This window comes from Apus apus, chromosome 2 (genome assembly GCF_020740795.1).
Source record: "Apus apus isolate bApuApu2 chromosome 2, bApuApu2.pri.cur, whole genome shotgun sequence".
Taxonomy (NCBI): Eukaryota; Metazoa; Chordata; class Aves; order Apodiformes; family Apodidae; genus Apus; species Apus apus.
In genome coordinates this window covers 50,511,000-50,538,481 of record NC_067283.1, presented here as the reverse complement: position 1 = coordinate 50,538,481, position 27,482 = coordinate 50,511,000, and the positions used below count along the sequence as shown (strand labels likewise).

The following is a 27,482-nucleotide window of genomic DNA, read 5'->3' as shown; positions in this document are numbered from 1 at the left end:
ATTTGCAAAGACCAAACTTAAGACTTGGCCTAATTTCTCTCTTCCATTCCCACAGATGTGAGATCTGACCATCAATGCTAATAATTTAACAACTGCCTCTGGTTGGAATTGAGCCTGGGGCTGAAAGCTGTTTGCATTCAGTGAGCAGTATGCAAGTTGCATTAAATGAGATGGTGACTTCCCTCTGTTATTAGACATTTACCTAAATAATTAGCATAAAAATGCTGTCCTCAGCAAAAGCTGTGTAAAGGTGCTGGAGTCTTTCCCCACCTGTACAGCAGGATCATTGTCAATACTCTGTGGAAATACAATGCTTCACTTAATTTCTTGTTAAATGGCAGATTTTAATGCCAGAGATCTCACCCTGTCAGTGTTTTGTAAATACAAAATGCAAGAATTTTTGTAAGCTAAAAAGCACACATGCTGCACAAGCTGAGCAGGAAACATGAGGAAAAGTGGTATTTCAAGCCACTTTGACTTTAAAAATATTTACTATATTAGCACATGAGTGTAGTTATAGTTTGGGGCTGTACATTATTTTTACAGTACATTGACTTGTGCTATTCATTCACTTTTGAGGCTCCAAATTGCCCATGTACTTGTGTGAGAAATGAAGTATGAAATGCTTCTGGGACCTACCTGCTGATCTTGGGCATTCAGGATTGCTTGCTGTCATTGCAGCTTCTGACTGGCAGAAAAAAACACCAGGTGGCAAGTTGGCTATTACCTTCATGGAGTTCATGGTGCAAAACAGCAACATGTTTATGGGCGACCAGCTCCCTCCCTGTCTTGTCAGCGATATGTTTCCTCAGCTTTTGGATTCTATTTGAGTGTAAAGAGAAGGGAGAAGTGCACTTCCTAAAGTAGGAAGGGACAAGAAGGGAGCAGGGGGGCTCTTTAATCTGGCATCACCACAAAAGTAGTTGAGTAAAAGCCTGAGGTTATTTAATTATGCAATCACCATGGCTCCCTGCTGAGCCTCCCAAACCAACCAGTCACCTGCAAGGCTGAAAGATGCTTCTACCCCAGCTCCTTGGTGTTGCTGTGCAGCAAGGGACTGAGTCCAGCCACATGGTCAGGCAGGCTCGTGGGCTCCAGTGTCCCCAGAGTGGAGCGTCCCCCTTGCTGTCCTTCAAAGCTCTTCTTGTTCCTCTTGCTACCATATTTAATTTTCTGCTTTGAACGGAGGGGTTCAAAGCAGACTTGGGAAAATACATGGGTTTATGTGATTTCTCTGTGAAGGACCAGATGTAGAAGGGTTAGAGGGAACAATCTCATAAATTGTCACTGGTGAGACTATGATCATATGTGATATTATTCCACTGCTGAAAACAAATATAATGTATTAATGCAGAGCCAGATTTGGGGCTAGGAAAGTTGGGTAGAGAACCTTGCCTGGGGCTCTCTGTGAATCTCTGTTCTTTCTAGTGAAACTGGACTGATTTATGGTTGTGTCTGGAAACTAGAAGTGGCCCAACAGGGATACAAATCCAGAGGCAAATGTCCTTAAAATTGAGTGTTCCATTGTGCAGATGTGTGGATATGCATATGGGGGATGGAGAATGAGTTTAGTTTGTTACTAAATTGGAACAGATGTTGGATCTGGAATTGGATATTTTGGTTCTTGTCTTTGTCCTGTGGAAACAATGCAATGCTATCATTTCAACTGGCAAGTTGGAGCTGGTGTGCAACTTAGGTCTCAGCTTTGTTACTCTCTGAGCTCTGAGGTTTATCCAAACTGAAACACAAAATAAAAATTCAAATGTTATGATCTCAGAAAACCAAAATGGAAATAGATGTTGGTAACAAATGCTGATACTCCTGTGGACAGAAACCTTTCAAAATCTTTCACCCTTTACTACTGTTGTTCTAAATGGATCAGACTGTGTGGGAAGCTCAAGTTCATATATCAAAAAGTAGATTAACTGCTTATCCTATATGTGATAGAACTGAAAGGGATATCTTGTTTTTAAGACTTAATCCTTCTAGTCACCATTTTGAAATATGGCAAGGGAAAATCCTATATGAAACAAACAGACAAAACCAGCATACAAGATTAAAAATAATTAATGTACATACTGAAAGGGAACATTTTATTCTCCCCAAGTAATTCATGCCATTTTATGGTTTATTTTAAATGAAGTAGTCTGTCCTGGCGGAGTAGTGAGCAACTTGGCACATGTATTCGGTTGCATCCAGGGAGAAAAGAAACAGCCCTTTCTGGAGAAAAGTCAGTATATGAATATGAGAGAACTGTTTCAAAGCTGGACATGTAGGATGAGGCGTCAAAAGCAGCTGGCACTGGCCGAACATGCCTGGCATTACAGACAAATTGAGTTTTACCCTGGGCTTCAACAGGGACAGAGTTATACCAACACCAAGTGTTTCTGGAAAATCTTCACCATGAAAGAGCCTTCTTTTCTCAAGCCAGGCCATGTCCTCCTGTAACCAGCTTTTCAGGAGAAGGGAGAAGTTGGCCTGAGGTTAACCACCACATGCCCAGCTGGGACCAGGTGAGAGATGGTAAAAATGCTTAAAAAATCCTCCTCAGTAAAAGATAGAGCTATTTTCTTTATATCCAAACATGCTTAACAATTTCTTAGAAATTCAAGAAGTCAAGAAATACAGTTACTAATTTACAAGTTCTAGCTACTCTTTGTATTTAACCTAATTGTCAAAGAAGCCCTACTCATAGATTAAGATCCTAGGTTGCTAGTGTCAAGCACAATCAGAATCTCATTGCTGCCCTCAAAAAATGTAAGTTTTAAAGATGTATGTGTTTCTAGGCTTGCAGAGTTAAGGATACTCTGCCCCATACAATATTATAAATTGTTCTGCTAGTGTTGCCAGAAAAGCAGGCTTAGGGGACATCTTCTTGCCATATTCCAATTGTTCCATGTTCTAGTTTGTGGCTACCAAGAAGATGAAGACTCCCTTTTTACAGGGACTTACAGGGAAAAGACGAAGGATAGCAGGTACAAATTACTCCTGGGGAGATCCTGATTGGACATCAGAAGAAATTTTTTCACTCTGAGAACAGGGAAGCGGTGGATTCCCCATCACTGGACACTTTTAAGACTCAGCTTGACAAGGTGCTAGGTGATCTCATCTAAACCATGTTCCTACCTAGAGAAGTTAGACCAGATCATCCTTGATCCCTTCCAACCTGGCATTCTACAATTCCGTGATTCTATTTTATAAAGAAACAAAGAGCTTTGTTGCTACATCAAATTGCTTTCTCCCTTAACATTTCAATGGGGTTGAAAAGTGCGTGTATTAAGAAGCAGAGAGAGGAAATCATAATGAGGTGTCTGTAACATTTCCTATCTTCAAGAGTCTTGTTCTTCAGCCTTTCTTCTTGCCCTTGAGAAACATGCAATCAGGTCTCACTAACTCAGTAGAGTCAGGTCAGAATACTTCTTACATGGGTACCCCATGGTGATGAAAGTGAACACAGCAAACAATTTGTTTTAGGACTTATTAGATGGCATGCTCTCTTGGAAGGCTGTGCTGCAGTATAATCATCAGGATGCCTTATAAAAACAGATCTGAAGGACTACAAAGGAGAGCTATTGCAAGGCCCAGCAATAGATTTTATTGAGTGTACACAACCAAGAAAGGTATTTTTTCTGTACTTCTGAACACATCTGTAGACACTCTTACAAGCATATACAACCTGAGGAAGTTCTCTCTTCCCCATGTGAAACAAAGACCAAAGAGTAACAGCATGTGGGCATAAAAATTAATGTGACAGTTTGCTTAAAAACTAAAGGAGGTAATACTCTGCTTTTCTGAGTTTCATTTCTAAACATTTAATTCTGACCACCTCAAGTCTTCCTGCACTTTAGCTTAACTGCAGCCTTTTTTGTCACTTCCCGTCATGAAAATCGTACAACATTTCTGTGAGATGATAAACAGGTGTTACTTTTCATTCTGGCAGCAACGGCATTCTGGTGCAGGATGAAATAATCCTACCACTAAATAAGAAGCTCACAGTGGTGTTGTGAAGCTTAATTTGTTTGGAAAATGCTTTGCAGTATTCAGATGAAAGGCACTCTGGATATTCAAAGTATTATTACTGCACAGCTGGTGGTCTACACGCTGCAGATGTTTCTTCCATGCTGTTGCATGGTTACTTAAGTGGCTTCGTAGTGCAGATGTTCACGAGTGAGCAGGCAGAACCTCCTCTGCCTATGTTTTTTGACACAGATTTTATTGCTGCTTGACTTTTGATCTTGAAAAGAATATTCCTCCACTGGTGAGGCTGGGTTATTTTTTCACTCTTTTTTTTTTCTCATTTTTTTTTCCTTTTTTTTTTTTAATTTTTTAAGGCAAGTAGGTGCTATGTGAGTGTGTGACTATATCCTTGTTGGTTCAGCCCCCCATTGCAAATGACAGCATCTGCAGCTATTTACTGTGGGCCTTTCTCTTTAGCCTCCATTTCCTTCTGTGGCTTTTGCTCATTCCCACAGTGTTTGACTCTGGGGACGCTGCCTCTTCTGTTAATGGTCCATCACCATCACTCTCTTCATGCAGACGTGATGATTCCCTTTGTATTCTTTGCCCAGATGGGATCAAGAACTTCACTGCCTCTTGATTCTTTTGTTCCATGGCTGCTGCTACTGTTACATAAAGGGATCTCTAAGAACTGCTGGGCTTGACATTCGCCATAATATAATCTCTCTAAGAAGATTTCAAAATGAGATAAATTCTAATTTCTGGGTGTATGGTGCTATTCTAGTGGAGAGAGGTACGGCCTGACAGCAGCTGACATCTATGCAAAGTGTGCTGAACATCCACAGATCTCCATGGAGGTGCTCTAGGGTTTAATAAACCTATTGGGTGAGAGAACAAATATTAACATTTATGTTCCTCTTGTTTTGCTGCAGTTGCAGCAAATGGCAAGATAACCCATGCAATAAAAGATCAGCTGAGTAAATAAGAATTTTGCCTAACACACCGTTGATTGCATCACTGATCTAGGAGCAGAAAAAGAGCAAATCTGTGTGCACACACACACAAAAGAGAAAAGTACAGGAGAATGGTACTAGTTTTGGTATACATGGATCTTATTTACAAGATTGACATGGAGGACAGAGAGGATTTGGTAAAATATAGTGGAGTGTTTCTTCTGAACTATTCTGAAGAATAGATCTCTCTCGATAGCATGTTCAAGTGCCATTCCTCTGCAACTCAGAGGAATGGCCACATATGGCCACGTCTCTGGGATAGACTGTGAGAAAGCAGAGGCTCAAGCTGACTGCATCCAGACATATATCTTCAGAGATCAAGGAGAAATCACATCATTTTCTGTAGCACTTTCTGCAAAATGAATGAAGCATGAATCAACGCAGAAGACTCAGTCTTTACCCAGGACATGGGGCTCCTGGGAAAAGTCCAGAGGAGGACAATGAAGGTGATCTGAGGGCTGTAGCACCTCTTCTGCAAAGACAGGCTGAGAGAGTTGGGGTTGTTCAGCCTGAAGAAGGGAAAGCTCCAGGGAGACCTCACATCAGCCTTCCAGTATCTGAAGGGGACCTACAGGAAAGCTGGGGAGGGACTTTTGACAAGGGCTTGTAGTGAGAGGACAAGGGGTAATGGATTTAGACTGGAAGAGAGGAGATTTATGTTAGGTGTTAGGAAGAAATTCTTTAGTGTGAGGATGGTGAGACACTGGAACAGGTGGCCCAGGGAAGTTGTGGATGCCCCCTCCCTGGAAATGTTGAAGGCCAGGTTGGATGGGGCTTTTTGCAACTTGGCCTAGTGGAAGGTGTTCCTGCCTATGGCAGGGGGGTTGGAACTAGATGATTTTAAGGTTCCTTTCAACCCAAACCATTCTATGAAAGTTAGATCTGAATAGAGACACCTTGAGAAGACTAAACCCTGGCTACACTGATGCAAATTTTATTTTAAAGGCTTGGTCATTTCCCCTGATTTTATAGTGTGTAATGATGTGCTGGAGCTTATGAAATCTTCTAAATGGCATCCCTGGAGATCACAGCTACCTTTTATACACCAAACTGATATGGCTTATACAGATATATACAAATTTCCTTATACTGTGATCCTATTGAAGTGTCTCATCCTTTCTCTGGGTTCACCTTGGTAGGTGTATCTTTCATTCTGCCTTCCTAATGTCTCTGAACTGTAAGAATTGCTACCAGATAGGAGTAACAGGATCTACTCCACCTTACTTCCTTACCATTGTCTGCTCCAAGGGGACAGACTTATAGAACTCCCTCTTGTCCAGATAATAATTTTTCCTCCTGGACTGCTCATACTAGTTATTTGTCTTCCTTCAGTGTAGCTATTTCTAATATTTTTGTGCCCTGCATCACTGAAATGGGAGAGGGAGCAGGAAAGGAAGGGAGGAAAGAAGGGAAGGAAAAGCTTCTAATAACCTCACATTTCTCAATTCATCTCCCCCAGTTAATGACCAATACCTCCTTTCCTCTTCTGATATATTCCTTTGTTCATTCTGCTTAGGTATCTCAGCTGAAATCTAGTCATTATATGGGTAACATTTGGATGCATGTCATCTTATTCATTATGACACGATCATTGGTGATTTACTATTGCTTGGTACCAAAAGTTTATTTTGCATATGATAAAAATCACATTAAAGCACTGGCCCCAGGACAGCGGCTGAAAATCAGTCAGAAGGGGCTTTTACTACTGCCCCTTTGGCTTGAGATTGAAATGTTTCATACAGTAGCTCTGTTAGGAATAAGCTGGGCTTCCTTGCTAACGTAATAAAACACAGACCATCCTATGGGGATGAGGGAGTTGCATTCCAAAACTTGCACTGCAAGCGACCAGAGTTTAATGGAAAACTTTGAAAAGATTCTATTAAGAAACAGTTTTCCTTCTATATATCATACGCTCCATTTCATGCTTTCCCTGCTCCCTCCTTTTTTCCTTACTGGCACGAAAACAGGATCTTTGTTTTGACAGAGCTAATCCGCTCCTGCTTTCATATGGGCCCTCGGGCACCCCACCTGTGGAAAGATCCATGGGAGCAGAAAAACTACTGAGTGGGTGCCACATGCTCACCTCAAAGGGGAGAAATCAGTGGCCTCCCAGAGGTATGGACTGTAAACATTGTGGTTCCTGAGGACCTGTGGAGAACGTGAACTATGAATCCTGCGTAACCTCCAGCAACAGTTTTTCCTTCCGTATCGCCTTCTGGGATTTCCCTCTCCTGTCAGCTGAGCTTCTTCAGGAGCTCCCTGAAGCTCCTCCCTCCCTCTTCCTGAAGACTAAGAAGCACATTCAGCGCTGACAATTTCTACCCACAAACTTTGCTGGTGATAAAGGTTTAAAGTAGCTTGCAACCCCTGCCAAGTTTGACAGCAAGCTTCGTAACAAACTGGTACAGCTCTGCGATCTCTCTGCTGCTTCTGTGGGGAGGCCGGGCAAGATTGTATGCAGTGAAAAGTGATGGAGAGAGAGTGAATTGCTTTGTGGCTCCATTAGAAAGCACATGTAAGGTGGCTAACATCAGGCACTGAACTGCTTCACAGGGTTCCTGCTTAGCCAACAAAAAGAGGCAAAGTCAAATTCAGATGTTTAGGACTTCATATAACAAGATGAAGTCCAGAATTAGTCTTAGCATTTTTGCCACTGGGAATCACCCACACATGAGCAGGAAAATAACCCGTGATTGTGATCATTCTGTGATAGGAAGGGTTTGCTCATTCTCACAGCCAGCATTTCTCTTTAAAGACTGTTGATTTAAATCAGAGCTGTCTTTGAATTTAGCCAAGTAAAGGACTGTGCCCAAACCAACTTACTGAAAGGTAAGTTTGTCGTGAAGAACAAAACTTGGCTCTGTGTGCTCATATCTCATCCCACCTTACTCAGAATTAGGTGAGTTTGACTTTATAATGTCTGTGTAGGTTCCTGTGACTCTCAAGCCAAGCTGATATGTCACTGAGTTGCTAAGTCCATTACAGGAAATTTTAATTCATAGCATTTAATTCAGGAGGCTTGACTTTAATATTCAGCTGTGTCCTTAAAGAGTCTTAATTCTTCAATGCCCTGAAGTACAGAAGTGGAAAAAAAAAAAAAAAGAAAAAAAAAAAGGCTGATGACAGTTCTGAGTACTTGCTCCTGTATTGTCAGTAGGAAAATCCCCATCCATTTCACTGGACGCAGCACTTCATCCACTGTATTTTTAGGCTCTTTACGTTGTTTTTCTATTGACATCTTGCACTCATGAAGGTTAAACAAACTGTGGTGGTGCACAGAGCATCTCTTATCCAAAGCTTTCTGCATATGAAGTAGCAGGCTAAGTTAAACTGACCAGAGACCAAGTCTCTGCCTCCTGGCTGAGTCCTGTACACTCACCCTCTTCCTCTGGTCTATTGAGTCTTGAATGGGCCCATGGCAGCACTGCTGCTGTTTCAAGATTGTCCTCCTTGGAAGGAAGGAGGACCTCACAGTCAGGAAGCCAGCCTGGCTTATGCCCACCAGTGCCCATGCAGTCTTGAGAACGTGCAGAGCCAAAGCAGAGCTTCCTGAGGACCTGCAAAGGCAGGAACTAAGTATCCATCATGAAAAGGTCAGCCTTGCTGCGGTCAGGACAACCAAGGTAAGAGATGCCATTTTGCATTTGAATTTTTTTATTCTGCCTAAGTCATCCTTTATGTGCCTATGTCTTTGTATGGTTCTGGGCCAGGGTCACACAGGAACCCATAAAACAAGGAATAGAGTGTAATTTGGGATGTTTTCATTCAAGTAAGCTAGCTCCTATGTCACTTCTCGTAAGTCCTTTTTTTGGCATTTACCTTTGGTTATGAGCAAGCAGGGATGCTCTGAGATGAAATGTGCTGTGAGCATGTGTCAGGGTGGCGTGCTCAGTGAGCCTCACTTTGCTGAAAGGAGACTTTGGCCTTTGGTTGGTTTGTAAAGGGAGCAAGATGAGGAGGGAAGCTGTTTTCTAAGTAGCAGTCTCATATCTGCTCTTTCCCTTGTGCTCTTTCTTTCATATTCCATCTGGAGGCAGCAACTTTCTAAATGCTCTGCAGCCACCTAGAGGAAAAATATGCTTGATTAAAGCTAATTTTGTGTGGGTTAAGCCAGGGAGTGGGCTCTGCAGAGTTTAAGAATGTGAGTTTCTAAACTAACCAGTCTGTTTATTATTATATTACAAGACCTCCTTGGAAATATATACAGTGAATCATCATCAAAAGCTGAAGATTACTTCAGTTTATGTTTACACATTGGAAATATTTCCTGCTCTGTGTTCTCATTGTGCTTGTTCTTGGATATGACATATTTTTATGACAGCATAGCAGGCCCACGATGCATTTTGTTGGTAGAGAGAAGATTATCTGTTTCGAATTTTTATTTTAGAAGATTTATATCTTTTGTTATTTTATGTGTCTGTCTCATGACTATGGCAATATGCTGTTGGCATATCTACATGAGTTATGCTTCTGTAGGGCCATGGCCTCAAAGTCTCTCAAAAATGTTTGAGGTTCTATCTAGGATGTTTCTAAGCTCCTGAAAAACCTCTGGCTTTTCTCAGATGAGGACTGTCACACCAATGCAATACTAGGCTCTCTATCTACTAGAGTGGAAGTTGATGCAGTCGTATTAGTCTATGCCATGTTCATTAGTACTGTCTGAAACATAATAACAAAGTTTAACTGTTGATTAAAAGTACCAGTTCAATGCTATAGATACTATAAGATGATTTTCTTTTTGAAATTGAAATCCCTACATTTTCCTATCTCTAGACAAGATTATGACAGTTCAGTCTCTACTTCCATCTGAAGAACTGGTGGACTCTTCTTTAGAAATCAAGTCTAGACATGGAGAAAAAGATAATATTTTATTTTAATTACATAATGCAAAAGCTCAGAATTAGGATGGATTTTCCATGGTAGCTAATGCCAGAGGACACTGAAAATTCCATCATGATGGAGTGACTCTGTCATAAGGGAAATTCACATTAGCAGTGTAAGTGCTAAGCTAAGCATGTGTATGCAGTGATCTGAATGGAAATGTAGGAGCACTAGTATGGATACTGAGAAGGTCCACTAAGACATCCTCCTTTTTTTTTCCTCTCATGAGAAAGACTTGATACATCCATCTGAACTACTAGTATGCCATGGTCAGCTGAAGTAGCTTGAATGCTGCTGCATTATGTCAGGACAGGATAATGATAAAGACTCTTAGTTGGCTTAAGAAATTCAAAACAGTACATTATGAAATTTAGCAATTTGTCTAGGTTCTGGCTTCTAAGGGGAAAAATTTGGCTGCTGGAAACAACGTAGGTAATTTTGGTCAAAACGCTCTGCCATAAGAATCAGTGAGGAGCACAAAAGCTGTACACCTTATACTCTTGAGCCTATGAAAAATGGGATTTTTGGTAGAAAGCCCCTTAGGAGGGGCTACATTCTGAGCATTAAATCCATAGAGTAACAAGAGGTTGTTGGTTTTTTTTTTTTGCCAGAAGGCATTCCACAAATGGATGATAAGCCATATAAGGTAGCATTAGACACAACTAATGTAATCTTTACCAATTGTGGTATGACAATTTGTGGCATCACATGCAATATGTGATGCATATTTGCATGACTGTGGATATTAATTAACTGAAGAAAGATATGTTCAGAAACCAAGTTCCAGCTTTTGAACCTTCAGGGTCAAGTACCAAGTGATACTCCTAAATTTGCCTCTGTATCTTTTTGTTGGTACAAACTTTTTATTGTAAATGACCAAATGAGTTTGGAAACTACCCATTCTAGAGCAGAGTTATTAAGGACCTTGTATTTTCCAGTAAGAATATACAGGCAGCCAAATCCTTTTTGCAGCAACCTCTCCAAAGAAAATGGAACAAATTGTAAGCCAGTAAAAGAGAGCATTTCTTGATCAGCACATTTCAGTTTGCTATTGGGCAGTTGTTTGAAATGGATAAAGAACCTTATATGGCATATACTCTTTTTTTTCCTAATAATTCTGTATACAAAGTTGTATGTAAAGTGCACAGAGAAGTGGGTTTTAACTGTTTCACTTCAAGCTATGAACTCAGGCTCAAACCACTTGAGTTCTCATGCATAGAGAAATTTATTTCAAAGTCCAGGACTTTGTAGGGTAAACTCTGCATGGCTCAATATAACTGAAATAGAAGCAGAGGAGGTGAAAACTCTCTCCCACTTTCGGAAAGTGAGTGGGAGTGCAAGGAGTCAGCTCTTCCCGGGCTCTGGATAGTGTTTCTCTATTCTGTTGGAATTTCTCGAGCAAAAATTCACTCACTCTTAAGGTGGCAAGTCAGCTGCTCAACTGTATTGTAACCTTCAGCTCTAGGAAATATTCTGAGTCATACCAGATGCTTCTTGGAGCTCAGCGTGGGACTTCATTGTCTTCCTCAGTCATGGTTCAGCTATTTCCCCATGGAGGGATTTTAGCCAACCTTTCCATTCTCAGGAACAGAAAGAACATTTAAAACTACAGACGCCTGTAAGGATCCAAGTACAAGACAGAGTAAGCCTATTTGACACATTAGTAGGAGAGTTATAATGAAGAAAGAAGCAGGGAAGGTGGCTGTGCTACTTTGTTCTTTATTTGGTTCTTCCTCCTTCCTTCTGTTCAAGTGCCTTTACCACTGCTACTACATATTCAGTGGGATTATAAATATGGTGTCAGGGTTGTGCTGTCCTGAGAACTTTATACAGTTTTAGAAAAAGTTCCAGAACGTTTCATTGTTCATTTTACCATATTCTTGTGGGTAATGTTGGTTAAGGCAATGAAACGCAGTTCTGGCACAGCATGCCCTTTATATAAAGGTTAAAAATACACACAGAACAGCCTTTTTGGCATTTTCCAAAAGCTTTGGATGATACTTTTAGCAGCATGTAGTACAAGTATAGGCTTGTGGTGATATTGTGCAGCACAGTATGCTTTTTCAGAGGTCTATATGGACCTTCATTTATTCAGTGTCTGGAAAATACCATTTTTGCTTACCCTTTGTGAGGAAAGTATGGGTTCTGACTTTTTTTAAAGGACCTGGATACGCACAGAAATCAAAATTGAATTGCTGTCTGTCTCTGCTGTGTTGGAAATTACCAGCAATTACTGGTTGTATTTAAATCTTCTTGTTTTCCAAGTGGACTGAACTCTAAATAACTGCTTTGGAAGGGTGCCTTGGCAAGGCAGGGATGCATATGGATATCTTGTGTGATTCTGTTTAATTATCTCTGAGTGCTCAGTCTAAATCTGGAGTAGGAACAATGGCACTCAGAGTTAAATTAGGACTCTTCAGTGTGTGTGTGTGTAATGTGACTGCTATGCCCTAGAAATCTTAAATCACATGCAGCTCTTGCCCTTTGGTGGAGTCGTCTATTTGATAAATTCTTTCTGCTTGGCTCAGTGGGGCAATGCAGTCCAGGGTTGATTCAAATTTGCCCAAAATTCAAGGATCAGGATGAAATTTGAATATGTGATTCAAATGCCTACTGCTGAAAACTCCTCAGCAGTCAGCCAAAAATAACTCTGATATTCTCAAGCATTATGGCCAATGTTCTCTTTATAAAAATGAGATTTCCCCATGGAAAGTGTATGCCTGCAGTAGATTTGCTATGCACTGCTCACCAAAGGTGAGCTGCAGGTTCGCTTTCTGCTCCCACATTTTTAGGGTTGTTTCTGTTGGTTTTTTTTTAACCAGTTCAGCAGTGAGGGAGTTCTTGAACCACGGGGCAGTCTACAGTACAAAGTGCATGTATGCTGCCTGCTGCTTTTTTCTGGGCACTTTCTCACTTACCAGAAAAAAACAGGTCAGGGCACTGATGATTTAATTCTGTTATGGATGCCTTTATCAGTTCCCCAATTCAAGGCAATGTTGCCATTGTTATGATGTGTGGGAAAGGCACAGAGGGAGTGCAGATATAGTTACCTGGTCTTGGAAGAAATGATCCTTGAAAATGAACTGCCTTTGCTGCATGAAGCAGTCTGTTCCCCAGGCAAGTTCTTTGAACAAATACTCAATAGATGTAAGGGCTTCTGTGTTTTCAACAGCCTCCAAAATTAGCTTTCTCATGAGTTATTTGCTGCTTTTGCATCAACATTAGTAAATTCTGGAGAAAGAGAGAATGATCTCAAGCCTCAGAGACATAAAAAGTCTCTAGCTCTACATACCATGCTTCAATACTTCAGTAAGATTAAACATGCACATACTGGCAAGAGAGAGCTTGTGGTAACAACAGCACGAGCCTTTCCATTATACGTCAGAATATGGCCCATCTTCTCATTTTCTTCATTTGTGAAATGACTTCTCTAGCTAGGGCCATAAATAGTGGCAACTCATTGAAACTTTGTAGGAAAAACAGCCCAAATTTTCTTGTAACAGCATAACTACTCACAGAAGACATTGACTTTTATTTTTCCTGTAAAGGAAGAAAAATAAGGTCTAAGTCTGAATCAGGAAAATAAATCCTGAGTGTTGCTGATGAATTGCGAGCACTTCAGTGTGATTATGGGAATCCAAACTGACTGATGTGTAGACTATGGCTGTTTTCACAACCAGTGCTTAATTGAGGTGAGCTTGAACTAAAACTCAGATTTGCCAGGTCCCAGAAGTTATCCCAAGAAGTCTGTCTCACAGGGTGTTGGGGCTGGAAATCCGTTCTCCACTTCAGGCAGATGACCCTTCAGGCTTTGGAATTTGCAAGTGTGGAGCGTATCCCAGGTATAGAGGACAAATCCCTTCACTGCCTGATGTCTCTTTGTATATGTAAAATGGATGTGGTTATCCACTATCTCTAACTGCTTTTGTAAAGTCTGTTGAGACCTACTGATATAAAGAGAAAGAAGTTAGTGTTTTCTGTCTGCATAGAGCCACTTCTTGAAAGTACCAAAAGGTCTGAAAACTGCACAGCATCACACTCCTGTTGTGAAATGTGGGAGAAAAAAAGTAACGCAGTAAGAATAGTCCCTTCTAAAATGGTTGGTTCTGGTTTTGGATTTGTGTGTACTGCAAAGGAAAAGGAACTGCTGATGGTCAGCAAGAGAACATCTGCAGTTTCAATCCTGTATGGCACAGACAAAGACTGGAGCCTTCATTGCTATGATCTTTTCTTTGTCTTCCTTTTAACAGTGCACGTAGCACAGGATTCGGTTCTTTGCCCTTTGTGGGACTTGGAGACTTTCCATGGTTTAATGTGAAAAAGGGCTGTTGCTGAAGGAGTGTACTCATCCAGTTCTCTTTGAAGATGTGGCAGCAGAGAGAGTGTGTGTGTGTATTTGTCTCCTTCAAGGGTGTGTCCCACAGCTGCCAGATGCCTTCACTTTCCCCTTGCAACCCTTACTGATTACACACCCCCAATTAGCACCATCTCTGACACAAACCCTGCAGGCAGCATCAAAAGGAATCACAGTGAGGCACTTGGTACCAGTTGAGGACTGAGGTTGGCCATGCTCTGGTGACTATTCAGTGCAGAGACTCCAGATAAAGTGCACCATCATAGCCAAATATTTTTTAGAAATGAAAATATGTCCTTAAAATAAAATAATTTGCTTTTGGACCACAACATCATTGCATCTCTGTATGATTTCACTGAGGGCAGAGCTAAGGCTGCCTGAAGTATCTTGTCTGTATTTCCACAGCTGGTAAAATGGCTTCATTTTATGAATAATTTGCATTGCACTCTTCTTGCAGGATTATTTCTACATTACTGTAATGTTTGGATGTTTAAATTTCTGAAATCTATTCTCAATTTTACTTAATTTGAGCAAATGTTTTTGTCTTGGTAAAGACTCAAAATACCTTGGAAGATCCAAAATCTCCATTAGTGCAGCATGGTAACTTGTCAATACGGCTTCACTATCAGCGTTAATTCCAAAGTTTTACAAAAATTATGTTTTTCTTTTGTTTGAGCAGTTCAGTCAGATTAGAGTACAAATAAGCCTCTTGCATACATGCAGTTAGTGTCACTGACTCTATGAGATTAAAAAGAGGAATGAAGAGGAGGCAGAATGTGGGGTAGCAGAGAGTAATTTTTGAAATGTGTCTATCACTGCAGAGGGTAAAAAAAAGCTATGGGCATATCAAAGATTTTTGCACGGAAAAAAGATTAGGACAGCACACAAGAATCACTTTTTAAATTTACCTAGTGAAGCATCCTGTAATAGCCCTCCAATACAACTGTAACTACAATAACTGTGAGAAATGTAAGAAATAAACATGGTCTGAACAAAATACAGACCCAGAGTCCAAGCTTGCCCATGGGTCATCACCAGCTCCCCCTAATTAGCCAGCCCCCAGAGGATGGACATCTTTTGCTTCCATGTCCTTCTCCAAAACTGCCTTTTGACTCTCACAGTGGCTACCAAAAAGACTATGTGCCTGCTCCCTGCTGATTTCAAAAGTGATATAAAGAGACCCTGTCCCCCAGCTGCCAATCCGTTGTACTACAATTAATGCACTAAACTTGCCAGCAAGGAATTTAATTAGAAAAAAAAAAAAAAAAAAAAAGAGAAGAGATACTTTTATTTGATCTACTAGGCTTGGCAGCTGTGGATATAGTTTTCTTTACTCTCATTTTTTCAAGTAGCCTTAATTAATTAATCAATTTAACCTTACAAATAATTAGCAATTGTAATGCATTAATAAAATGGCCACGATCTGATGATTGCTCCTCAGCCAAGCCAAGGGCTTAAGCCTTACAGCTGTCATGAGGATTAAATGCTTCAGGGGAACAAAAATTACACGAGCAATTAGGTGTGCAATGAATCAGAGGATTGTTTGTGTTGCACGAGCTGCGCTGCCTTCCTTAGTGGACACCCATGTTGAACACTGTAGCACAAATACTGCTTGATCCCAGCCAAAGAGGAGATGTTTCATTCTGGAGCCTGTCTGGATGTCCAAAACCATTTCCGTGCCAAGAGCCAATGCTGTCACTTCACTCACATGCTTGCAGGGGCTAGACTTTCTGCAGGCTTAAAGAATGTGGCTGCCCTACTGCAGACTGGGAACAGTGCCCTGGCTTCCCTAATTCCCCAGACCATGCCCAGGCTTTGTCAGGGTGAGGGCTAGCTTTGCCACGAACATGTTAATGATTAAAGAGACTGGATGATTGATGGTGAGCCTGGAGATTTCCTGACCTGATGCAAGTACCTGAGGTAGCTGTAGGGGCGTTGACTCAGTGCAGGAAGCGGCGTCCCTCTCTGAGTAATGGTAAAAAAATGCTTTTATGCTCCAAAAAGCAGAGGAAGTACCTCAGGTTTAAGATTTTATAATTTTTTAAGGCAGGATGTTGGTGAATATGTAGCCAACCTGGAACTGGCAAACATCCCTAAACACCACGGGTATTAATAGAATTATAGAATCATTAAGGTTGGAAAGGACCTTAAAGAGCATCAAGCTCCAACCCCCCTGCCATGAGCAGGGAACCCTACCGCTAGATCAGGTTGCACAAAACCTCGTCCAACCTGGTCTTAAAAACCTCCGGGGACGGGGCATCAACAATGTCTCTGGGCAACCCATTCCAGTTCCTCACCACCCTGTTAGTGAAGAATTTCTTCCTAATGTCTAACCTAAATCTCCCCTCTCTCAGTTTAAAACCATTAGCCCTTGTCCTATCACTATCTTCTCTGATGAAAAATACTAACTAGATCTCAGTGCAGAGCAGTAAAATGGGATTCCTAAAGGAGGCTAGCACAGAAACAAAAAGATGATGAAATGGTATCCTGATAATTAACTATCAGTGGAGATTATTACAGACTCTCTTTTTTACAATAATTTGCTACAGTAACAAAAAAGCATCTACTTCACTGTTAAACTAGACATATGCCTCCTAAATGCTGTGGGATATATGGAGTGGTGCCTACTGCAGGGATGCGAGCAAGAGAACTCAAGAGTGTCATGGCCCACAGAAGCAGCATAAAGCTATTTAGTGTGTCAGATAAAAAGGTGACCCTTTGTGCTTATACAAGGTCTTTTTATCAGCTAGCAAGACTGAACAGTTCCAAGGATGTTGCACTAAACCCTTTCTTGCAGCCCATCAGCTGTGATAACCATGCAACAAGACCTGCTACCGGGAAAGGTGTAAAGGGACCTGCCACAGAACTAAAGTGAAATAAAATTACATTGTCCCTAGCAAGTAAAGGTATTTCCAATGAAAGCCACTGGTCTGTAAATATGAATATATTATCTATTTGATCCAAAGCAATTCTGTTTATTCACAGTACCTATATATTGGTAAATGCAGGACAGGGTAGCCTTTTTACATTAGCACTTATGTTTTGTATTTGTCACAGTGAATTTTTAGGTAATTTAATGTTGGGGGTTCACTAAAAGTAAAATGATTAAAAGCTCATGGATAAGTCAAGCTGAACTGTCAGGTTTAACCATATGAATGGTCATTGAAATAGCCAGCAACTCTGGCAAGGGAAAATACTCCCCTTTTAAGTGCCGTTGTTGGATATGCAGAAACTATGTCTGTGTTCAAAGGAACACTAATCCTCTCTCGTAGTTTTGAAATAATTGAATTTTTGTTCCACAGTGAGAGCAATTAACATGAGGAGCTTGTTTTTTACTTCAGCCCTTGGTCGTTCTGGAGGATTTGTGCCTCTCACAAGTGTTGCTTTATCCTCTCGGGAACAGAGAAGGCCCTGGACATGCACAGAGCAGGGGTGGCCCTTGCCTTTTTTTGTCCAAGGTGCATGCAAAGACCACTCTCAGTAGAAAGCAGAGGAACTGAGGGCATGATTTTCAGAGGACCAAGTATGTCTTCCCCCCATCTTGTCCTTGCCCTGTAATGATTCCACGTGGAGCAGTAAATACTCAGCACTTCTGAATTTGCATTGCTAAGCATGCAGAAGCATCTAAGCATTTTGCATATACAGAAACTGCCGACAGCAAGTCGGCCAGCTCTTGTCAGTTATATTTTAGGTCTGTGCCAAATGGGCACATGTTCTGGATGCACTAACTTGAAATATAGTGGTGACATACACAGTAGCAGCTTCACTCATTGCCATGTTAGCAGCTTTGCTCCCTGACATGTTTTGCGGTGATTTCATCTTATGCAATGGAAGAAGATGGTGGTATTAACAAGTGCCTTGGGGATTTCCTAGCATGAGAACTGCTCAGTTATGTTGCATCACCCTTGCTTCTTTGGAGTCTCTTGAAGTCTGGCATTAAGCAGTGCTGCTGCTGAGAAAACAGGCATGTAGCTATTTTGGGGCCTTCAAAGCATGGAGAAGCTGAAGGTAACCTGAAGAAAAGGCACTATTTCTCATCCCTTGCATGGAAGAACACGTGGTCATTATCTGCAGAATCATCCACTTAACACTGCTGCTGTTATTGTTGGTAAAATTATTAAAGTATTATTTTCCGGGGAATAAGACAGAAATCTTTATCTTATCTTGACACAAAATCATTGCAAAAATGGAGTTTGCCGTCTCCTACTTTAGTCCCTCTGCCTGATGTTTCTTGGGTCTTCTTCTCACCTCCCTGTTTCTGCGTGATTATTTCTCTGGTGCTATTGAGACTTCTCTGCATCAGAGCAGCATATCAAAAAAGAGATGAACCCTCAGGATGTGACAGCAGAGATGCGTTTCACTTTCTTGTCATTTAGGACAAGTTGCCATGGCATTCAACTTCATGTGACTGGAAAGTAAACAACTCCAAACCTCTGAAAGGTATCTGCCAAAGCTTTCTTTGCTTATTTGTTCTGGGGCTTTGTTCTGCAGGTCCTGTGTGACAGACATGTGCGAGTGCCCGGTCCATAAAAACTGCTACTGCGAGTCATTCCTGGCGTACGCCCGAGCCTGTCAGAGGGAAGGGCTGAAAGTCCAATGGGTACCAGAGCAGAACTGTGCAGGTAAGTGTTTTGGGACTGCTTTGTAAGCCAGTGCACAGGCTAATAGGCTACTATCCTTTTACTGGTGGAGGAGTATAAAAAATGAATTGTCTAGAAAGGACTGGGATTGCACCAGCAGGAAAGTTGCACTCTGAATTATGGAGAAAGACCTTTCCAGGAAATATTTTCAACCATGAGATATTAGAAATGCTTATTTTGCTGCAAAACTTTTCACCTCTAATGCCACCTATCTTAATTTTATGTACTTCCAGGAACAAGTACATGCCTTTTTCTTTCAGGATAGGTAAACGTTATTAAAGATAATGTTTAAACTCCTTTGATCTCCCGTTAAAGCACAGTTATATTTCCAGAAACAATATACATATTTTATTGCAGCAGGTTCAATAAGGAAAGAAGAGAGAATGTATTTAATGGGAATATTTAAATAAGACCTGCATTACTTCTGGTACTTGGACCAGATTCCCCATGTGATTAGGACTGCATTAATTGCAAGTAATTGTGAGCAATTGTTTCCATGAGAAGTGGTGGCCTGTGGTCACAGGCACTTGAAGTAAAATGCAATATCGCAGATGAATATTTCCCCTGATGATGGTCTCATTAATTTAGGACATTATATAATGGCGTCAGTTTGCCTGGAAATGTATTCAGATTTATGTAAAGCAATTGAGAGTAGTTGGAAAAAAAATAAATGAGTGAAGGATACTTGGTGCTGGTCAAAGAGCTATTACTCTGTGGTCCGTTTTGCTGATTGTGTGTGGCTCTGGGTTTAATCTCTCAGCTTCAGTTTCCTTTCCTGTTGAAGGCACAATAGCAGGGATGGCTGAGTGACAGAGCAAATTGCATAGGGTTGACTGTTCCCGAAAGGCTCATTTTTTTTATCTTACAAAGAAATAGAAGAATCCAAACAGGGTGTCACTAAATGAAAGCCCAATTCAAGAATGTGGCCTCAGACAGCGCTAAAAACACATGTAATTTTAATCTATTGATCTGGTAGCAGATCCATTCAGAACCTGACACGAGCATCCTGACTTTGGGTGGGTTTTTTTGACCACAGCACTTCAGATTGAGGCCTCCATGTGAGAGATGCTGTAAAAGGAATAAAAACTCCAGTCCCTGCCTTAAGGAGTTTGTACAAGTGTTGGCATATCACAATTTAACTAATTCACTTTTTTTTTTTTTTTTTTTTTCCTGGCATTTTACCAAAGACAAGAAAAGTTTCTAAGGCAAAAACAATCCTTGAGGGATCATTATGAAGGAATTTAAACACACATCTCCCATTAAAGCTAATGAAAGAAGTGTTTAAAATCACTCAAGTTTTTTAATCTCAGCACAGACTTCTAGAGAGAAAGGGGAAATCTTGTTAAGCAGAAAATATAGATAAGCTGTACAGGGTCAAGTACCCTCAAAACACTTGCTTAAAGCATCCAAAGTGAAACAAATAGCACCATCTTATAGGATAAATAGTACAGTAAGCATTAAATTAAAGTGCATCCACTGCACTTCATTTATTACCAGTGGCTAGCATCAAGATACTAATTTTTAATTTACTTTTTTCTCCCCAAAACTTGTAGTTACAATTATTGTGTCCTAATTACAGATAAAAGTTTATGGGTATGAAACAATATATCAGTAATAAAATATTAGCATTCTGTGACTTTCATTTCCTGCTTGACTTTTCATAGCTGGTGGGATACTTGGAAGAACTGTGTTCTGATGGAAATGGAGTATACTTATTAGTAAAGACAGGTTTTAATTATTCTTTTGTGTATTATAAAACCAGATCTTGTGTGGTTGCCAGTTCCTCTACCCTGACTGCTGTGCACTTACCTCATTTTTATAATCTTTAGAAAGCTTGTGTTGTCTATGGGGCCAGCCAAGCAGGATGCTCAGGAGGCTGAATTAGGTGTCCTGCTCCCTATATGCTCTTCCTCCTCCCGCAGTGTGGTGATGTATCCTCCTCTAAGTCCTCTGCAAAATACTGCTGCTCAAAATTTGTTGTCCATTAAGGCTGGCTCAGTAGGAGGAGTATCAGCTGTTATTTAACCAGAGGAGAGAAGAGAAGAAGCTAGTAAATAAGGAAAATGGTATGGGTAGGAAAGAGTTGGTGATACATGCACAGGAACTGAGAGAGTTTGGAAAGGAATATGGTTTTCCTTGGGAAGTAGTGGGGAGTGAGACCTGTTAGGATGGACACAGGAAGAAATGTGATGTGTAAGGAAAAGAAAATAAAACAAACAAACAAACAAACCAAAAGAAAAAAAAACACAACAAAACAAAACAAAAACACAAAAAAACCCAAAAAACCCCACAGAAAACAAAACAAACCCAGGAGAGCCAGTGTAAGGGAAAGAAGAAATAAGAGAAAATCATGCGTGTGAAAGGGAAAAGGATACAAATGGAAGGAAGAGGAGATAGAAAGAAAGATTATTTTAATATTATTTTTTTAGCACAAGAAAGGCTAAGCAAGCAGCTTATAAAGCACAATTAAGTAAGCTGGAGTGGGGAAAGGCCTTGGGGCCATAGTAATTTAACATTGAGTTTCTGAGGGTGCTCATGGATGGCAGATGGCAATAACTCCCTTCCATGGGCATGGCTACACAGGCAAGAAGAAAATGCAGACATGGACTATATTAAAGTGCAAAGTGCAGGTGGTAGCACTGATGTGCTGATATGCTCCCAGAGCCTCATAAAAACAGAACAATTTTCTCCTTTTCCTGTGTGATCAGTTGAACAAGAGGAGGATGCGTGTGTATCTGATTTTGACTCTTCCTCTACTGGACCTCCTCTTCTCTGCTGTGGAATTTTCTGGCCAAAGTCACTCTTTTTTCCCTGTTATATGTTGCTTTCCTTTAATCACTTCATTTCATGTGAATATATATCAGAAGGCTATTAGGATTGTGGAGTGGGAAGTCATGAAAAACTGAAAGTTAAAAAGATTAACACAAGTGTATCATTAGAAGGTCAGCGCCCAGGGGTATTGTCTTCTACTATGTCGGAAAGAGATGCTATGAACTGCAAGCACTACAAATGACATTCAGTTTGAAAGTTCTACAGAACACCTCAAAAGCCCGAACTGTGCAACACCAACAGAAGAAGCAGGATGATTCACTGATGCACAAATATCAGTTCAGAAATTTCCCTGGAATCAGATTTACCAGATAGCCTCCACCAGGGGAACCCTTCCGCAGTTCCATGTTAGGTATTTTGGCTTTTGTGCTGGAGAACAAGAATTCCTCCTAAATAATGATGGCCATTTCTACAAAGAAAGGCACAGAGAGATACAAACCTTTTCTGTGAAACTGCCAAACGGGCTGGAATACACCAGCTCTAGTCTGAAAATTGAACAGCCTTATTAAGCAGGGTTTACTAGCTGAGGCATAGTGTTGTATTTATGTGACTATATGGCTTCTGGACTGGAGCTGGCTATCATCCCACCAGCTCAGAAAGCAGAGGGAGCTCACATCTGTCATGCCAAACACATGTTCTAGAAGAAGTGGAAAAATCCTGTTGGGACTGGTAACGTTGCAAAATGCAATATTATTAGTAACTTTTGTACTTTGGGGTTGGTTTTTTTCATTATTTTTTTTTTGCTGGTGCACTAAGGAAGTTATTAGTAGCAGAGCTCAGTTCTGTAAGAGAGGAATTTGTCTTAAAAGACGGGTCCAAAGGCATCACTTCTGTTTTCCATGTTTACATGGTACGGATTCATTTCAGCAGTCCCTGGGAAGCCTACTGAAGAATGTCTTTATTTTTATTTTTTAAACTGTTGATGAAGCGGAATGTTCTGGATCAATCGCACCACATGTTAACAACTGAAACACTCAACAATAAAGGCCATCCAGGGATCTTAAACTGCAGCCATGGTACTCTTCTGGTTTTCCCCTTGACAGCAAGTTAATAATGCTATTATAGCCTGCCTACAGCAGAAAATAAAGTCATCAGGTCTTCTATATGGCATCATCTGAAGGAGAAGGAGGTGTTTTGACATATCACATCCATGTGTGATACAGCAGAGTGGGGAGTACTTACAGATGCCACAGCTACAGAGGGCAGCCTGTAATATATCCTCATTTACTCTAGGGGAGAGATGAGGAAGGGGAAAAACCACTTCAGACAACTTTTCTCAAACGTACCAGCTGAGGCACCTAAGAAAGCTCAGGTGGAACAAACAGCCTGGCTATTACTGCAGGAAAGCTTTGTAGGATGAAACCTGTGCAGCCTAAAAAATGAAGCTCGTAGGCCTTTCTGTATGGAAACTGCATGTACTGAAGCCTAATGTTTCACTCTGTTGTTGGTTAATTACAGATCCTTTGAAGGGAAGCTAATATTCAGACATGGGGATGAAAGCTTCTAGTAAAAAGTCCCCTACACTATCTGTCTTTGGACATTTTGGTCTGCTTTTCTAGACAAGCAGTATAGTGTTTGCAAACCTCCAGGGAACTCCACACACCTTTGTTTCCCCCGCTACAGCGATTCAATCTCTACTCTTAGCACGCTACCTAATGGCAGAGTGCACTGGATGTAATATTTTACTATATGATCAATATTTCTTGCATGTTTTTCTCATCTTCTAGATTTCCCACTTAATTTAAATTTCATTTTAGTTATTCATTTAGTCTCTTCTTCAGTGTGCATGAGAGTTATCATGCAAAGCAAGACAGAAATGTAAAGCTGTAAAAAACATTCTCAAATGATCTATGCCCACAAGCAGGAGAAACCTATCTTGAACACTGCTGGAAGACGATTTTTCCAACCTATTCTAAAAAAATGTCTCACAGAGTTTTTAGGTAGCTTGCTCCGGTGCTTTCTCATGCTTCAAGCTAGAAAGCTTCCCCCCACACCCAATATTAACCCAGTATCTATTCAGCTGTAGATTCTCTGTAACTCCAGAACTCCAGGGTCATCTTTCACTGTACTATCCAATTTTTCCAGTTTTTTGTTTGCTTATGTAATATCTGTGTCCTGATAACTTTGTATGCATTCTTGCCAGAATTCCTTCTTCAGAGCTCATTCTCACATATGTATAAACGTCACTAAATGTGTAAGAAGTAAAACTTCCAAGAAGCTGATGCTGTTTTTAAGGGCACTTTGTTATTATTGATAAGGAACCTCTCAAATTTATGATGCCTTCGCACTGAGACTTTCATCCTCTGTGATAGACTCTTATACATATTTAGTCAACTTCTTTGTGCCTATTTTCTCTTTATGAATGATAACAGTACTATAATGGCACTCTAAGGCAAATCCTCACAACAAAATAGCATTTTTCTGTCCATAACAGAACTGTTCTTTAAAAAATGTGGATCTTCAATCTTTCTCAAAATAGAAAAAACCTTCTTAATGCAACCACCTCTTTAAAAATAGCAAGACATTATTCTGAATCCTTAAGAGTCCCTTACCATCTATAAACTATTTTATCAGTACTTCTTTTGGGCACCAGCACAGCTGTTAGAAAGAATAACAGGCTTTTATTTGCTATTAAAACATGTATTATTCTCTATACTAAAAAGGCAGGATATAAAATGTTAAGAGTTTAAATATTGATCTGGAGGGGGTATAATGCTTTTAGCTGAGCCCTCAGTGGTCTCTTAGGTTGGAAATGCACTGAACTGTCAACAAAATAAATCAATTATTAGATACTGGAATTGTTAAGTAAAAGAATTCTCATTCTCAGTGAACCCTTGGTAAAATAGCATAAAGCATGAAAATAATAGATTTTTATTTTTTTTATTGTTGTTTTAGAAATGGTGCTGCTGAATTAACATCATTGTTTTGTTTTGTTGCAATATTGCGATATGCAATATTGAAAGTATAATCTTATGAACAGAAAGTGTGACACAAAGAATGAGTCTCCTTTCTCTTCTGCTCTCAGTAGGAGTGGGACTGGTCTGTTCTGGTAAATGTTTCAGGAATATTTGATAAAAGGCATTGTAACAAATAAAGCGATAAAGTTAAGCCTTAAATATAAAGCATAGATCTGCATATATATAGGAAAAAATGCTAGAGCTTTATATACTGTCAGTGTGTTCAAATCCTCCAAAAGTTCAAGACTGCTGGGAACTTGATACCTTTTTTATTAGGAATTTGACTACCTTTGTATTTGTGATATGAAGTAGTGTTGCATTTAATACAGTGAAAACTCTTTACAAGTGATTTTTTCCTCTAGATCATCATCTCACCAAAATGTCCTTTTTGATATTTGCAGTAAAACCCAAGCAAACAGATAGGTAATTTTCCTCATGTACCTCTGTGTAATAAGCATGTTTTGTTCCTTTTAACTGCCTTTCAGCAACGCAGTGTAAACACGGTGCAGTGTATGATACCTGTGGTCCAGGATGTGTGAAAACATGTGACAACTGGAACGAGATTGGCCCATGCAACAAGCCCTGCATTGCAGGGTGCCACTGTCCAGCAAACTTAGTTCTTCACAAAGGAAGATGCATCAAGCCAGTCCTGTGCCCACAGCGATGACATTAGTTCTCTTTCCGCGGACACTAATGTGGGTGTCGCTGACCCCTCTGATGCTCACAGCCAGTGAAGGACTCCAGCTGTTTGTGTGCAGAGTCTGCAAAGTACACATCTACTCACAGAGTGTAAATATGCTCCTGTGTGTGTATTGATGTGTGTTTCTGTATACACACATGGCACCTAGAGAGTCATTGCAATGCATACTGTGTGTATGCAGATACACATATCTATACACAAGTGTCCTAAACGTAAGTACAACCCATATATTTATATATATGTCCACACACACAAATATACATCATTTCTATATATCATAGAAGGATGAATTATTATATGTATATTTTTTGCTATAAAGTTTATGTATTATTATTTCTAGAACCCTGATCTGTAAGTCATTGTATAAATAAACCAGGTGTTTTTAATATAATATAGTGGCATGAAAAGATTGGATGACTTTGCCATTGCATAAGTTTGTCGTTTCCAAGGAAACTTTTCTAAGGCCATAGCACTGCCAGACTGGATTAGTTTCAACACAGAACCTGGATTTACGGTTGTACAGGGAACACATTTCTCTGGAGATGGAGGATTTATCTAGGAATATTTCATGCATACCTTAGAGCTGCATAGTGATTGGTGACAGTGCTTAATCAGGCAGAGAAAGCTGGGGATCGGCTTTTATGCTTTACTGAAATAACTGTGCAAAAGGATTTCCAAAGCTGGCTGGCGAGCTGCCAGCGTGGAGATATTTCTTTCTGGAACGGCACCAAAGAGTCAAGGGCCAGATTTTCAAAAGTGTTCAGCACCCAGCAGCTTGCTTTGAAAATCTGACCACTTCCCATTTCATATCCTAATGCCCCGTCTCTGTTGTTGTGTTTGGCAGTAGCTGTGAATACACAATAAGGAGCTTTAAGAAAATATTCTTCATGTCCATATTAGCCCCTTTAACATGTTTGAAACAGCTGGGTTTGTTTCATATTTCCCCCAAGTATTATGCAGAAAGCAAATCCCACTGTGAATTGGAGGGTTTGATTTCAGTGTGCCTTCAAACATGAAATAATGCTGGGTTTAGTAACTCATTTAATTTAGCAGGATGGTTTAGAAGAAAGACAAATTCACCCCATCAAAAAAACAGTAGAGAATGTCAAATGCTAATTGGAGAACTGCAATTTATTTCCTTACTGGTCTTTTGCTTGAAGTTTACAAACATGTGGGCTCTGTGAAGTTTGCATGACTTTTGAAGTCTCGCAGGGGAGAAGCATAAATATGGGATGTCATTAGAAACTGTTAAAAAAGCCATACAACTTTCTCAAGCCTGATGTTGGGGGGGTGGGTGGGCAGTGAGAGGACTGCTATTTTACTTCCCCTGGAAAACCTCTTGTTGAGTCTGATGGAACTGTCTCTGGAGATGACAGAAATCTTTGGGCGCCTGATTTAGGTTTGTAATGAACTGATATCCTCCCACACAGCTACTTCCATTATGCTTTGCATTGAAATTGTACATTGGATTGCTCTGAACAATTTTCTCCTTTAATTCTTCACTCTCCAAGATGCTTCACAGGGCCTGAGTTTACAGTGAGTGAGTGGGTGCAAGACATTTGGATTACAAAACCTGTCTGTGATCCCATCCTGGAGGAGGATGCTGAGCGTGCCTGGTTAGCTTAGACACCACAGTATCCAAAATGCTGCACCACCACAGTGTTAAAAAGAGCTGGGCAAATAATGCCAGGACAGATCCATGGATGTTTAGCCAAATCTTAAATCAACTCAGCTTGATCTTTTTATGTCCCCTTTCCGTTTGTTTTCTCGGAACAATCAAATAATTCGGTTTTACTGGCAGAGAGAGTTTTGAAGCTGCATACACAAGTGCACTAGGAAGCAGAATTGCAAATGTGGAGATCCCATCAGAGCAGGAAACTAGAAGAGTTTTATGTGGCTCATGTGATAATTGAATGGCAAAGCTAAAATTTAGAACTATTGCAATTGGTCCAAGGAGTTAAAACACAAAATGGTAGTCATTAAAATAATTTAAAGCATCAGTTAAGAGAGAAGAATGTTTCAGCCTGAGAGCTTTCGGTGTTGAAATATGTGGTCAAAGCCATTATAAAGGTTATTTGCCCAGTGGTCCTTTAGATGGATGTTTATTACTGATAGGTTTTCATTACTTATTGCTCAGTGTTTCCAAAATAA

At 40.3% G+C, this 27,482-nt stretch overlaps 1 protein-coding gene across 5 annotated transcripts in view; it reads left to right on the top strand.

Moving 5' to 3' along the window:
* The window catches only part of BMPER (BMP binding endothelial regulator), a 151,098-nt gene extending 125,353 nt beyond the window's left edge, over positions 1–25,745 (top strand). For all 5 annotated transcript variants that reach the window (XM_051610923.1, XM_051610922.1, XM_051610924.1 and 2 more), the window contains 2 exons: positions 18,697–18,827; positions 25,117–25,745. In XM_051610923.1, coding sequence (XP_051466883.1) covers positions 18,697–18,827; positions 25,117–25,298 — 313 coding nt within the window. In that variant the 3' untranslated portion in view covers positions 25,299–25,745. The remainder of the gene's footprint in view (positions 1–18,696; positions 18,828–25,116) is intronic.
* The last annotated feature ends 1,737 nt before the right edge of the window (positions 25,746–27,482 follow it).